Below are 16,649 nucleotides of genomic sequence, written 5' to 3'. Positions count from 1 at the left end.
TAATTTAAGAAAAAAAAGTCATTTCTATTCACGTGGTGTGTTATTCTTTCACCATTTTGAATTGTAAAATAGCAGAGCAGGTTTAGATTTTCAATCAAGCCAAATGTAGAAATGTAATTTACTAATAGGAATTTTCATTTAAATGAACAAAGTTATGTGATTTTATCTTACAATTACTAATATTTTTACAAAGTGAAATGTTTTGCTTGATTTGAATCATTTTTCTTTTAACTCAACTTAGTACGGGGAGGTAACTCAGATTTTGTATAATTTATAAAGGAATCTACAGGAATTTTTCTGTATATGTTAAAGCGGATAAAACGTACGGTGACCCCATTTTTTGTTGAGGTATTCTGAAAGCATTTCATAAGAGCTATTCTTTCATATTTTATTTTAAAATTATATCATTTAGTTTACCATCTGTTAACAGTATGATGCCTTTTCTCTGTATAATCCATACAAAATGTCCCAGTCATGTTTTCACAACCAGTAGCTTGAAAGCAAGCTCGGTGACCTATTATTTTTCGTTTAAAAAAAATCTCATACTATCTTAACATACTGACTATTTTCACTTCTGATTCTAGACGGTGGTCAGTTTAGATATCAATGGGCTTCTTTGGAAAGGGATTTCTGCAGATAGTGGGTTAGATACTTCACAGTTGCATAATTATTTTTGTTAAGTACGAAAAACAACAAACTTAAATATACTTCGCCTTGAGATAATAATGATTGTATTAAATATGGCATCAAGTTTAGTAGTTATTTTCCCACAATCCTCAACTTGAAAAAAGAATTTTACACAGCCTGCAACGAGCTTTACCAACATTCTATACTATGTATATCTTTTTAAAAATTGAGATATAAACTAAATTTAATTAAAGTACAAAATATTTATCGTTTTTGTTGATTTCTGCTCACATCCTAGAGGGGCCTGATGTGGGGGTCTCATCACGATTCACGAGTTGATTTTTTATTTGTCAATCACGATTCACAGATAATAAATTTCCATGATCACGGATCACGAAAATATAAAAAACAAATAAATCTGTAGAAAAACGGATCACGATAGCGAAAATGCGCCGATCACGAAGAACGAAAATAACCCATCAGGCCCCTCATCCTACCTCTATTAAAAGGGAGGCGAAAGATAACAAAGTGACATTCAAACTCATAAGTGAAGTCGAAAACGAACTGACAACTCAATAACAAAACAAAAACGAAAAAAATGAAAGAAAGAAAAACAACAAACAAACAACATTACACAACATATAAAACTAAAGACTGAGCAACAGATACCCACCAAACACCGGGGTGATCTCAGGTGCTCTGGAAGGGTAAGCTGTGCTGTTTTCCATGCTATATATTCTACTGTTTTGCCTTTTCCAGAAATATTTTGACTTGGTTTCAGAGAAACTTTTTCCAACCTCAAAACTACAGATGCACTCAATCAAGTATTATTATTTTTATAAAAAACACAGAACGTGATTGATGCATACAAAAAATGAACGTTTCCGTACAGAGATTGTTTTTAAATAATTATGTAACATGAGAACTTCCGGTATGTGAAAGACCAAACAAATTCATCCCAACGGTTTGTTTTATATCAATATATGTCTTTGATTAAGAATTGATTATTTCAGACACTGTAGATGCTAAAATTAACATATTTAATCTGACTTGGGATCTCCTGTAACATGAGCAATTCTTTACTTATATTTTTGTAAATATTATCATGATTATCTGACAGAACTATTTTTCATGTGCGTTTTCCATAAAAACTGACTTGGTTTCACATCTTATAAAAAGGTACAATAAAGGAGAGGCGGAAGATACCAAAGGGACATTCAAACTCATTAGTCGAAAATAAAATGACAACGCCATGGCAAAAAAGGAAAAGACCTAAAGACATGAAAGACAAACAACAGTATACAAAACACAACATAAATAACAGTAATAAGCATTAAAACATATAATTTGGTGAGCAAACCTAAGAAATTCAAAATGTTAAATAAACTTGCACGATTCAAATTCATTGAATTTTGTAATTTGGGCTATAAACTGGCTATAGATAGACTATTTTCATATTACTATATTTTGACTTCAGAGTATATAATCTTTGGACAGGTTACCTACTCTGTGGTAGGACATTCTGGTTCTCAAGTACACAAACAAATTAAGAGCAACTAAAATAAGTAAATTCAAGCATACAATCGGTGCAATTTGGGGGAAAATTAACTGATTTTCGATGATGATGTCATGTATAGAAAACATAAAACAGTTAATCTGTTCCAAAAATTGAACCAATATTAAGCTTGATTTTAATTATTTTAGTTGCTATTACATGGCTGAGTACCAGAATGTTCTACCACAGACATGACAGAGTATGATAGCCTGTCAAAATATTATATACATGTATTCCGGAGTCGAAATTTGGTAATATGAAAATTGTCTATCAAGAAAAATCCACTATTTTTGAAAACCACATTCAACTGTTTCTCAATCAATTCGTATTAGATTTATTAGTTTATTTATAAAATTTATAAACGTTATTTATAGAACTGAATATTTAATGCTGGAAGACATTGAGAATGTTTGATGTTGGATGACTACAATCATGTCTGGTGAGATATTTAACCCACCTGACAGTTTAGATGATTTGGATGTTACACGATGGAACCCACTCATGTGCTACCTGTGTAATGAGAAGTACGAAGAACCATTTATTCTGGGATGTTACCATAGCTTGTGTTCTCGTTGTTTGAGCGGGAGAGATGTTGAAGGGAAAATGACTTGTCCACTCTGTGGGTAAGTAAGACTTCTTACAACTGCTTGATTTTTTTTTGCAGGGAGAAGTCGTTGCAATAAGCACTGTAAAAGAAATGTTTTTCATGAAATTCAAGTGTTCACCATGTTCACAATTTTGAATATCAACATGATAATGATGATTAACATAATTTATTGTGAAAAAACAAATGATATACATTGCAGCAGTATTTTTTATACTGAATTGAATATAAACCTTAAATATATAATTTAATTTTTGTATGATTTGTCGACGGGTTACCTTGGACATCATGGTACCAAGTTAGGTAAGAGCAAGCTAAAGAAGTAAAACCAAGCTTTTAATCGGTACAATTTTGGGGGGAAATTACCTGCTTAACATTTTTTTTTCACTACAAAATCATCGGAAAAGAGTAAACTTCCCCTCAAATTACACCGATTATATGGTTGATTTTACTTATTTCGGTTGCTCTTACTTGACCGAGTACCATGATGTCTAAGGTAACCAGTCGACAAATTATATAATCCGGAGTCAAAAGTCAGTAATATGAAAATAGTCTATTCATGGTATTGTCATGTTGGGCAGGCAAGGTAATGTGGGCATCTTCATCATGTACATTTTGTATTTTGTGTAATCATATTTGGAAACTTCAACATGATGGTACTTATATTATGTAATCAACTTGTCATACAGTTTTAAACTAAGATCCATTGATTGTCACAGAAATGTTGCACACCTTCAGTGTTTAAGAAACATCTGCAACCATACCATTTGAGCCTTTGATCCATTTTCCAATATTAAAAAGCCAAATAGAAAATTGCTTCTTCAGCTGTTCTTTCTATATTTCTACTTTTGTAGTCAAAATCTTTCTGTATGGTGTTTATTGAATCAAAATGAAACAAGTTGAATGCTGATGATTAAGAGTGGTAATACTCTGATTTATGACCTTATCATATCTATACAGTAAACAATCTATACAGTAATCAATCAATACAGTATACACAACAAGAGGATTCAGTTAAAAATAATGTATGGTGGTGTTAAGTGATTCACTGCAAATCAGGGTTTGTGATCTCTGACCCTATGATACATGTATATATACTTCCTATTAAATATGTAGAGATGTATTTCAAAGTAATACACCATCAAACACCAACATTGACCATGTGTTGACTGAAAAATCATAATCAAGAGTGATTTTTGACTGAATCCACTATCCACCCGACACGAAATGAGGTGGATGGATGTAACTATAGATCTTTAATAATGAGCAAAACTTATAATGTTTAGTCAGCTACGAAAGACCCTGACATGACAAAATACAAAACAGTTCAAACAAGAAAACCAGCAGCCTGATTTTTGTAACAAATAGTATTTAATACAATAGACAACAACCAAAGACAACAACTGAATTAAATGCATAAATGTTTGATTTGTATTTTATATCTATAGACTAGGTACACAAATAAAGGATGGTGAGGATCTGCCTCCTTCCGACAGATTGATGAAGTTTCTGGTAGAATCTACTGGGGAAGAGGAAGAAAATTGTGTTAACTGTGATAATGTAAGTTATAAATGATAGTGTCTTTACTTGTCTATTACCAGTTCCTTCACAGTTTTTTCTTGAAAATTGTTTAATAAAATCTTTGTTTGCGAATACCCTAGTAACATATGAAGTGTTTTCAAAAGTTATGTTTAGCACAAAAAACTTTAAAACCTCATATCTGCAACATAAAATAAGTTACTACATGTAGTGTTGTGTTTTTGTGTGATATTTCATTGAGAAGCAAACACAAACAAATAGTTATAACATTGTTTTAAAATCAAGAAAGTAAGATTTTAAGGAAACCTTTGAAATTTTGTCATTATTTGGTTCAAAATAAAAACATTCTTAGTATATACATGTATATAATGATGATATACTGATGAGTAGTTCGACGCTAATTAAAATTATTGAACCAGAATGATTTCAATGTTTAAACAATGAATTAGACTGTATGTCAAGCTAAAGTTATGAATGTGTTTTTATTTTAGTGTGTAATTTTCTTACTGGCAGGCTGGTAGGTTTTCAACTTTTGAACATTTACTTGAAACAAAAAAAACAAAAACAAAAACAGAAATAGCCATATTGACACTTTCAAGATTGATTTTTGTCTAGGATTTCAAAACTGAACATCTGTTGCCAGTCATGCAAAGGTCTGTTTACCTGTAAATGTACATGGTGTACAAAAAATTTATGTGTTGTAGAATAAATGCAGATTTTGCTGAAAATCTGATTATTAATTTTACATGGAAAATGTTTGTCAAGGTTATTCACCTACATCATGTACATGTAAATGATATAATTAATAAATCTGACATTCCTGGAAATTGTAATTATTTTGACATTTTATTTTCTGATACTTTCCATTGTACATGTTGTATTTGGTAGTTTTTACACACAGGATAATATCAGGTTTTTAAAGTTTTATTCATTTTTTTCTTGTAAACAATTGTTGGCAATTATCTTTCTTCAATGTCAAATGGATGCTTGACTTTTAAATCTTTGTGGTATGGCCTAAAGAAAGCTACAAGACCTAGTGAATTTTTGACTTGCAGGAGTTAATATTTGAAATGTTTTAATTCACCATTTAAAATTTTCCCATAACATTTATTGACTTGTTGAAGTCATATTTTGTTCAAACATAAAGGTAGATAATCGATGACCCAAAATCAAAAATGGACTTTTTACGTCTGAACACTGATTGTAAGTCCTGTAATTCTTAAATTTTGGTCTGATACTACTGATTTTCTTTAAACCAAATCTGTTTAAAACACAGAACCTTTCCCCTCACTAATCTAATAAGGACCTGACAATGCCCTGTTTAGCTCTTTATTCCAAAGATGTATTAGGGATCTTTAGGATTGGTTCTAACAAAAAGTAACTTGAAGGTATACATTTTGTTGGCTGGTTTAAATTTTATCACAGTAGAAACTAAACATTGTCAGGTCTATGTAAGCTAAGGGAGATAACTGAGTCTTTATTTTGAAAGATTGGTTATTTCCATGTTTTATAATTCCTTGTTGATAAATTAGGAATTTATTAAGAAACTAAGTTTCAAACTCCCCAAGACAAAGTTGACTTAGATGATTTGGGCTATGCTTTTACAGTCCTTATTGGTGGTAAAGCTGTTTATGATTCTACATATTTATACATTCCTGGCTTTTGCACGTACAGGATTGAATGTTCCTGATGAAGGTAAATCCAGAAAAGGGCTTTTGATGTACAAAGTTTTGTAAAGTGTAATTTTCTATTACAGGAATTGGAACAGATATTCTTCTGCAACACATGTGACCAGCCATTGTGTGAAGCATGCAGAGAAGATACTCATAAAGCAAAGATGTTCGCCAAACATGATATTGTAGTCTTATCCAAACGGATAAGGGAAATCCACAGTAAATATCTTTGACAATAACAAAATTGTTGAGTAATGTAAAGACTGAAAAATTGTTAGTTTTGAAGAAAGTTTCTCAGAAAACATGTTTTCAAACCTTTGTTTAATGTATATAAAACAGAACAAGGTATATATGGTTAACATCAATGAGACAGCTACTCAACAATACAAGGTAACCAAAATAAGAATAATTTGTTGGTTTACGAATCCGCCGACCCAATTTTACCGATTTTAAGAAAAAAATAAAATTGACATTTCAAGCTATTTTATTCCCACCGACCATAAGAAATACATTATACCTGATATATTAATAAAATATCTGTGTAGCAGCATTTTCCCGAAATTAAATGCATTATTTTAGCATGTTTAAACTTGTTCTAAAAAAATTAAAATCTAAAAAGAATCCGTAGTGTTTTCGTTTCTAACAATTGACAAACAAAACTGACCTTGAAATTTTGTTTTTAAACAAATATTTTTGCAGAACCAAAAATATGTTAAAACCCCATTACAATAACTCCTTTTTCCTTTTTTGTCATAATTCCGTAAGATTTTTCATCTCATGGATGAAATGGACTCGTCAAAACGTGAGCAGGTGAAAGAAGTTAAAAGGAAAGAGATATCCACAAACAATTGATAATTTTCTAAAATCATAGATTGAAAAAATGTTCGTCTATTTGGATATCAAAAACCGATATCCTCGTCTTTCCGTGGGATGTGTCTTCTTCGCTTATGACACAGGTGGTAACTTTAGTGTTATCTCCGTGCGATGTGCTTGCAATTTTTTTATTTCACATGTGTTCGTGCTTGAATCTCATTATTCATCATGTCTCCTGAAAGTTGACAAAAAGCAACGTGTAGCTGCTTTTTTTCGTTCGTAAAATAACCATTTTATTTTCCTGTTTTTCCTTGGACATACCCCCTTTTTACAATCTTAATATGACGATGGCATGCATTGTATGTTTAACACAGCTGAGCAATAATATTTACAACTAAGAAATGATGACATAAAACCATACCAAAAATATTGTTAGTAAGCTGAAAGATATAATATTTTTTATATACATATTTATGTCTTGTAAGAATTTTATTTTCATTTTTTTCTGACTGACCGACCTTACTTCTTCACATAAAAATAAGAAAATCCATAAATCAACAAATTAAAAAATCCCTGGCCTTATACACGGGTTATATATGCGATTTTTGAAAAATGGACAAAATTGAAACAAACAAAAATACTTATTCATGTCCCTTCACAATAATAGAATTATCAAAAAATTTCTGAATTTACAGATGTTATACTATAACATTCTAATGTATTCTGCTGTATAAAATGATTGTTACCAACGGTCCGGAAAAGGTCATATTTGCCAGTCATGACCAAAACTTATTTGTCCTAAAAAGAAGAATTGGGTTTGGTCAAATTTTATTTTGTTTATTTCATTGCGATCGGGTTACTTAATCGCCATTGTTTATCCAAATTTGTTTTGAAATGCTTTTTCGGTAATAAAACTGCCAGTCCAGTATAGTATCATAATCCTGAGAGTTATCTTGAGAGATAACCAATTAATTTCTAGGAGATATTGGCTATCATCACTATCATCACTTTTTTACTTGTGTTCATCACACTTGACAGTAGTGATAAAGCTCAGAACTAATATTTTAAAGAACTTCTATTCCATTACAACTATCTTCATTATTTAAGAATTTTTCAGTAAAGACAATCTTCAATTCTGATTTAAAAGTTATTAAGTGTACATTGGAAAATGTGCTTTACTTAATATGTAATATGCATGCGTGAAATTGTCTTCTCAAGATTAAACACTTAACTTGTAAAATACAAAATTATTTCAGGCTAAACGAGTGAAACTATGGTCAGTTATATTCAAACACTTTTACAGGTAATAGAATTTAAAACACGATGATTTCCTGTCGTTTGATAAACAGAATGAATCCCGTAAATAAATCTGGATTCACTCTTAATTTAGTATTAATTTGAAACTTTCGGGGGTTTTTTTTCCTCAAAGTCAAAAGAAGCATTGTCGATTCGTGAGAAATTTACTGTTTTTTAAGTAATTAAAATCATTTCAGTTTTAAACTTTTACATTTCATAAATCGTTCTTGATCGTTTTTAGAGAAACGGTAAGAAACTTCATGAAGTAAATTCGATGAAACCAGTCAATACAAAAGAGGGACGAAAGATACCATAGGGACAGTCAAACTCATAGATCGAAAACAAACTGACAACGTCATGGCCAAAAATAAAAAGACAAACAGACAAATAATAGTACAGATGACACAACATAGAAAACTAAAGACTAAGCAACACGAACCCCACCAAAAACTGGGGGTGATCTCAGGTGCTCCGGAAGGGTAAGCAGATCCTGCTCCACATGTGGCACCCGTCGAGTTGCTTATGTTATTACAAATCCGGTAAATAGTCTAATTCGGTAAGTCACATTCGTGAAAAGGGAAGGGTATTGTAGTTACGACATAAGGAACATATCCGATATCATCTGTGAAACGGTAATTCCATAACGGTCAACCAACTCGTGATGGCGTCCGTAAAATTTACGAAGGGATGACTTCAACTTCACCATTTGGAACTCTTGGTTTAATAGCTTCCTTGTGAGCAGCAATCCTCTATCAAGGAAATCATGATAGGAAACACAAGCCCGGGAATATCGTATCAATTGGGAAATATATACTCCGTATGCAGGCGCTGCTGGAATGTTGCTACATAGAAATGGAAAGTTCACAATTGGGAAGCTGAAATCATCTCTTTTGTCGTAAAGTTTTGTTTTCAACCGACCCTCATTGTCAATTTCTAGATGTAAGTCAAGATATGAGGCAGACTTAACTGTATCTGTAGTATCCTTTATCTAGTTCGATGGGATAGATTCGTTCAACATAGTCACCAAATTTTGTATTATTTAGTGAGAGAACATCATCTATATATTGGAACGTAGAGTTAAAGGATATTGCTAACTTCTTATCTCTCTTCCTAAGAAGCTCCTGTATGAAGTCAGCCTCATAATAATAAAGAAACAAGTCGGCAAGAAGAGGGGCACAATTGGTTCCCATTGGAATTCCGACAGTCTGTTGTCAATCAAGAAATCAAGCATCTTGATAATGTCAGTTTCAGAGAACTTTTTGTTTGAATCAGAGTGATTCTTTACAAAGTAGGATTTATCCCTCCCCAAAACAAGATACTTGTATCTACGTTCGCCATTCTTTTTAATGAAACAAAGTAATACCAACTCTTTCAATTTGTCTTTTAGTTTGGAATGGGGAATACTTGTGTAAAGTGTAGAAAAGTCAAATGTTTTAATACTATTGCAAGATGAGAGAGTCTTGGATTGTATGTACTCTAAAAGATCTTTGGAATTTTTTAGTATCCACATCTGATTCACGCCACCTCTAGAATAGGCAGTTTCACAATAACTTTGGAGCCCGGCTTTGATAGCTGATAAAATAGATGTTAATAATTTAGAAAGAGGTTTCGTGGAGCACTTGGAAGACCCAGCAATATACCGTTGTTTGTAAGGACACTTATGTAGTTTAGGTATCCAATACAGTGATGGAAGATCCAGTTCTTCGTCTTTGGTTGAAATTCCAAAGGAACATAGAACAGACCTATGATTATCTAGGATTTCCTCTTTGGTAAGTGTCGTGAGGGTATATGTTGAGTTTCCAAGTGAATTGTCAATACCTAATTCATTTATCAAGCAGTTTATGTAATGATATTTACACACAAAAACGATGTTGTTTGGGGCTTTATCTGCGGGGACAACAACATATTTGTCATGGAGGTGGGACAAGTGTTTTGCAACATTTGGGTCTTTAAAAATTGATGTAGCGTGGGTATTGATATGCCCATTTAGTTTCTTAATTCGGATTTGTATCAACGACCTCACAGCCTTAATCCATTCGGAAAGAGTATCTACGTCTTCTTTCTCGCGTTTAGCCCACTGCCTGGCATAATCCTCGACTGAATCCATCAGTATTTTGAAGTTGTATTTCCAATTGATGGATTTAGGCTCACGATATTTCGGACCTTTGGATAACAAATTTCGCAGGGAAGTGTTATCGACAATGTTGAGGTCTCCGGTAATAACGTGGCCAGCCGGACTATATGTGAATTGGGAACTAGCACAGGTGCAATCAGGAGGTTTAGACTTGAAGTCGTCAATGTTGAGATCCTGCAAAACGTGTTAGTAATTGAAAATTTTAGTTACAAGTTCGTTAATGCCATGAATCTAGTGTGAATAATTTCGACAGTTAAGTCATCAGAAAATGACAAAAAATTGTGTGAAAAAAATTCCTTATCCTTGATTGTTACTTTTTACGGCAGCTAAACAAAATACCTAGTTTGATTTATACAGTGGGACAGTTGTATATTAAAACCTACTTGGGGAGCCTTGATGATGAAATGTGTGAACTAAGTCAATAAAAAGCAACCTGGCATTTTAAAAACCCACTTCTAGAGGTCAACACAAGATGTGTATAAATTTAGCAACGACCAACAAATATCTGTTATCAAAAACTACTTTAAAGGACATAAAACACTAAAGATGTAACACCGGTACAGACAGCCACTGTATCTGACTTTGCTATTGAGAAAAGTCCTCTGTGAAATATCTCTTCCTGTTGAAGTCTTGTTTTTAAACTGTTGCTTACAGTTGCCTTGTTATTGAAACAAACATGAATAAAAGGAATGAATAAAAAGTCGCATAATGAATTATTTGTATAGATGTTAGCTAATAAAGTGAATAAGATGGCAACTTAAAAACAGTGATGGAAATTACTTAAACAGTTGATTTTTTTAAAACTTTATTTTTATGATAGTAAGTTTTTTTTTAATTCGACAATTAATAATGAATGGTATTATATGTTTCAGCAATACATCAAGAACCATACATTTTATTCTCCACAGAAAGGAAGACAATGTTATGCATTAATTGCTTTAGAGGTATGAAAGTGAAAGTATTTGGTCTGAAAGAGACTTCCAAACCACCAGCATTGCTTTGAAAAATGTTTTTCTTTATTAGCTGAGTCAGAATCTTATATGTAATGTGACAACAGGAAATTAAATGCTGTTAACTAAATGGAAGAAAAATCAATAGGACTGCAAATATGTCTGCAAACAGATAAGAAGCAATGTGTATACACCTGTCAGAGGTGGTGTATTATGGTATACCATAATCCCTCAGTCCATCTGACTGTCTAAATCCAGTATACGGCAGATTGATTTCCTCAAAACTATACAGTATTGTTGAGATTGATAATAGAAACCCCCGTTCGATTTTTAAAATTTTCTGGTTTGTTGTTCCGAGTCATGGGACTTCAATTGTCAGATTTATGTTTTTTTTTTCATGTTGTTCCATGACCTGAGTTTGTTTGTATTGATTTACTGGAAACTTTACATAATTATTGGAATTGATGAACTTAACGCACTGTTCCATTCAAAACAATTCTGATATAAATGGTAAATAACAAACTTAAAGATTTCTTTTTCAATTTCAGAGAGAGTAGATCATATTGTGCAGACTTAGAAACAGCTTATGCCCAAGGTTGTAAAAAGTTAGATCAAAACATGATTGTAGGTCACACAAATTTATTTCAGCACTTGCATTCTATGTTTTCAAAATACCTCAGAACATAATGTTTGATTAAAAAATACATAACACTTTGAATAAAAGTAGATAAGGAATATCACATTCGTCAATGATACAGCAACCCAACTACACAAAAAACTCAAAGTGTCAACATAGTGTGTATGGTTTTCAACAATAGACTAGTGTTTATACACATATACAATATGTTCAGCTTTAATTAACACCCCAAGTCAGTTTAATTGTAAAAATGTTCAATTATCAGCCATTAACACAAGTTATCCATAGGACAAAAAACATTATCCTAAGATATGTCAAAGAGACAACCACTGACAATGTTCCTGGAATTATTGTAAGGGGAGCATGTCCGTTTTGAAGGGTTTATATATTACCTTGACCTGATTTCCTTTGATCTTGATAATGTTGAAGGTTATGGGAAATCTGTAGTAAAACCTTGATCGTCAGGTAGCCGGGGTGTCTAAATGTTTGACGATAGATTTCTCTTAACCTTCTGTGAAAGACTTCTGGGTCAATGTACTTTAAAATTTCAATATTAAAAACTGGAGATTAGGGACCTATTTTTATCGTTCAAAACACTGAAATTAACGAAATCACAGTTATTTTGTATGGGTTATAAAGGAAACTTAATTTTTCTATATTGAGAAGTCATAAAACAAAAGAATTGGTTAAAATTCAATGAGAAAATTGCTTTTTATAAATGCGTCCAAACATCGAATAAAAATAGGGGGTCACGGGCCTTATTTTCTTGACAAAACACAAATTATCAAATTCAATATACATTTATGCCCTTGATTTTAAAAGGATTTTTTCTATAAAATTTAAATACACTTATTGGCACTTAATTTTTTGATAGTGTAATCTTTAATATTTTAAGTTTTAGAAGTTTCTGTTGTATATTAAATGATACTTGGTATAATATTTTTTAACCAAAAAAGTACATGACCATAAGGGGTGATCAGAAAAAGACACACAATATACCTTAAAAGACTTTCAACATAAAATTCATTCATCATCAGTAAAGAAATGATACATCTTAGTGTGTGCATTCTTGTTTTTAATTTTATTATCTCATGAGATCTGTAGAGTATAGAGTAATGGTAAACTGATATAACAGGTCTCTAAACACTGTAGCTCCAAATGGAACTTTTGTTAGTGGAAGCCCTATTAATTATGTGTATCAACGATAAAAATTATGACAAACAGAAAATATAGTATATGCCAAAACACATAATTAACAGTTCCTGGTGATGATCCATATCTTGACCGTTTCCGTCCTTCACGGACCTTCCAGGAGGCAGAATGATGGATTAATAGTTACACACTATTTATATAGATCCAGTATCCGGCTGATAATAGTTATCCTCTATCCGGTGGATCCTTTCAGCTAAAAATCCAGTGGAATTTTCCTTGGTTACGGTAAACTTTATATAATGTTACATTAAACATTTTACCGAATGGTATAACCCAAAATTGGGCTTCTACCTTGTGGTACAGTGTTCTTCATTGTAATCTAATTATATGGTAGTCATGCAGTCTTGGTCTTTGGCTTATGATACGCCTAAATATCAAGTCTTCTAATATAATAGTATTACATGGTAGTCATGCAGTCATTACATATGCTCATCAAGTTCAGGTAATTGCTATGCTTTCGTTTACTCTAAGCGAACGCCTAGTGATTACCTGAACTTGATGAGCATATATAATACCTGAATTACAAACCAAAGGTGTTTAAACCCTTAAACACTGATGATTAATATACTATTACCTTTAACTTTTAAACAGGGAGTATGGAAGACTTAAATGAAGCTTTCATTGCTTAGAACCCCCTCCTCCGAGAAGCGTTTTCTTGGGGATGGAGGTAATGGTTTAGACTTGATATTTTGGCCAATCACAAGCTATAACATCAAGACTGCATGACTACCATGTAATACTACTATATTAGAAGATTTGATATTTTTGCAAATCAAACGCCAAAGATCAAGACTGCATGGCCATTTTTAGACTTGATATTTAGGCGTATCGCTTGGTCTTTGAAGATATATATAGAATGAATGTTCACAAACTTATTACTTGTTTTATTTTTATCGACGTTCTCACAAGCTCAACCTATCGGAAAGATTATAACTCCACTGACTTTTTCACGTTTGTTCCATTAACTGGCGAAATACAAATTTCAAATATTGGATATCAATTAGGAATATACAGTATCAAGATGAAAAACAAAAACTGAAGAAATTGTTTAAAATCCATGCTCTGCAAGATAGGTTGCGTCGACAGGGAAAACGTCACCTACTATGCATGGATTATCCGTCATGCGATTCCACACTCATTCAAAATATTCTGACAGGTAACATGATTGAATTGGTGAATGAACAGATAAAACTTCTTTTCTTGTAGTTATAGATCATAGAACGTGAAAACATGTCTCCTGTCAGTTGAAACATAGACATGTCGTATTGGTCAAACCATTCTTAAAATTCGTGTAATGTCGATTTCTGTAGTTTTTTCTTATAAACCTTCTACACACCCCTGTTAATAAAGTCCATATAATGTAAACACATGAAACAAGGAGACTCATAGACATAAGAAGATCAGCTTATGTTTACAAAACTTGGTAAACCGATATGTTATAACTTAATATTCGAATGCTTGTAGGTGCCTGTGCAATCTTGAGGTGAATAGAAAATATCTGAAGTTGAAATTATATAATTCATTTTGATTTCCTTACCCCTAGTAGTTTTAAATAAATTATAAATATTTTTTTTTTTATTCTATTCATAGTAACAGTCAGATCGTGGTGGCTGATATTGGCTATAAGAATCATTAGCATAAAGTTTGAACAGCTTATAAAATGCTGTGCTCTTACACTACTTTCCCAGCTTAGAGAAAGAGGCTTGAACGCTCCCAAACAAGTTTTTAACCCGCCATATTTTGTATGTGCCTGTACCAAGTCAGGAACTTGCAAATTGTTCTAAATTGGCAGCCTTTTTATTGAGTGTCTGCATATTACAGCATTGGGATAAAACCTTTTAATAAATAAATGCTACACATCTGTTTTCGTTGAACAAACGAACTTGTCATTTTCATTTTTCGTTTCAATATTTTGATATTACATTACAATTAAAAACGCAGATTCCTCTGACAATATTGTTCGGGCCATGATAGAAAGGGGGGACGTTTGTTTGCAGTTATTGAAAACCAGATCTTCTTCAAAAGTTTTAGAGTAAAAGTAGGAAATTTAGTTCATCAAACATCATCAATGCTTTACATATCTATTATATATCATAAATGTATAACTTATATTTTAAAATAACCATGAGTAAAAGTAAAGTTCAAAGTTTTGGTCACAAATCATTAGTTATGTCTTTACAGGATATGCATTTTCCCAACAAATGAACAGAGATAGTACAGGGAAAAGTTAACGCCAGTTCATTGTTTACACCATGAGGGGCAGGTTGTTTTGGTGCATAGAATTTCGGAGATACGGTTTGCATAATAATGGCAGTTGTTTCCCCACCATCCATATGATCCATAATTTCTTTTATAATTTCTTGTACAGCCTTTGATACACTTTACACTTAAAGAACTGTATCCAGCTGGTTTACTTTCACGCCAGGTTGAACACTTGCCAGATTCCGTTGAGGATCCATAAGTATAAACATCACGGCTGTTTAACCTTTCAAAGTAATATCCCTTGTATATGATCCATCTATGACTAAGATCTTTAGTGCCTCGCGATGGTGCGTCTCGCTTTCCTTTCTTCGTCATACAGAATAAATTGGTTGTTCCAAAATAGTACGGCTCTCCTCTAGAAGGATCTACATGTTACAAGAGATTACATAGCTTAGTTTTATATATTTTTCTAACAAGCACATATCATCTTATTATGTAAAAACTCATAATTTCTCTACCATAACAATCATTACCACATAAACGTGCACAATATCATATTTTGTTTAGGCTGGTAATCTTGTTATAATCTTGATTAGTGTTTGGTAATCGCTAATGCATTATTACATTTTCGTTTTCGTGTTTGGTTTTTCCTGTAAGGGAATAAGTTTACATAAGTGAATACAAGAATTATATGATAACTGGAAATGAAGGGTAAACGTCCGTTTGATAGCAATGAACAATGCAGTATATGTATTTGTTAGGTACTGTCTCATTGACGTATACCAAACTTCCTAGATTTATCTTTAAGTTCACCAAAAACAAGCCTGATCTATAAAGGGTTTCTTTTGCAGCTAGGTTGACTGTTTTTTGATTGGCGTACAACTCATATATTTTTATTCATACGTATACATGTTTGCCTACGATCTTCAATAATATATAAAAGGGTATAACAATAATATATATGTAGGACTCGGAACCGCGATGGTACTCCGAACCGCGATGGTCACGATGAAGTGCGATGGTCCACGCTGAAGTGCGATGGTGACATTGTGACGTTAACTTGTTGATAACTACGCTAAAGTGCGATGGTAGTTACGCTGAAGTACGATGGTGGTTACGCTGAAGTGCGATGGTCTGCCTGTGACAATGAGTAAAAATCAAAATGTACATGAGCTGTTTAAATAAAATAACATCATTATGATTTTACCATAGTAGCTTTTAATTTCTGTTTAGTTCAAACCCAAGACTTTAAAATCTTGATTTATTTTAATCTAATTTTGAATTTGCCAATTCTCTGATTAGTACGCATTTATTTTAGTATGGAGTCAAAAATTATGGTGTTCAATGGTGAAGCAAATTATTCAGCGTATAGGTCTAAATAATAGTAACGGTTACGTTTTCCACCAA

At 32.4% G+C, this 16,649-nt stretch overlaps 1 protein-coding gene across 2 annotated transcripts in view; it reads left to right on the top strand.

Moving 5' to 3' along the window:
• The window catches only part of LOC127719768 (RING finger protein 207-like), a 108,909-nt gene that overhangs the window by 38,071 nt on the left and 54,189 nt on the right, over positions 1-16,649 (top strand). Inside the window, exon 2 of one of the 2 annotated variants that reach the window (XM_052226029.1) lies at positions 2,557-2,805. The exons of the other annotated variant lie outside the window; for it this stretch is intronic. Coding sequence (XP_052081989.1) covers positions 2,603-2,805 — 203 coding nt within the window. The 5' untranslated portion in view covers positions 2,557-2,602. The remainder of the gene's footprint in view (positions 1-2,556; positions 2,806-16,649) is intronic. 2 annotated transcript variants of the gene reach the window in all.

Source organism: Mytilus californianus, unplaced genomic scaffold (assembly GCF_021869535.1).
Source record: "Mytilus californianus isolate M0D057914Y unplaced genomic scaffold, xbMytCali1.0.p SCAF_11, whole genome shotgun sequence".
Lineage (NCBI taxonomy): Eukaryota > Metazoa > Mollusca > Bivalvia > Mytilida > Mytilidae > Mytilus > Mytilus californianus.
The sequence above is the reverse complement of the archived record's forward strand: the minus strand, read 5'-3'. Positions and strand labels throughout refer to the sequence as shown.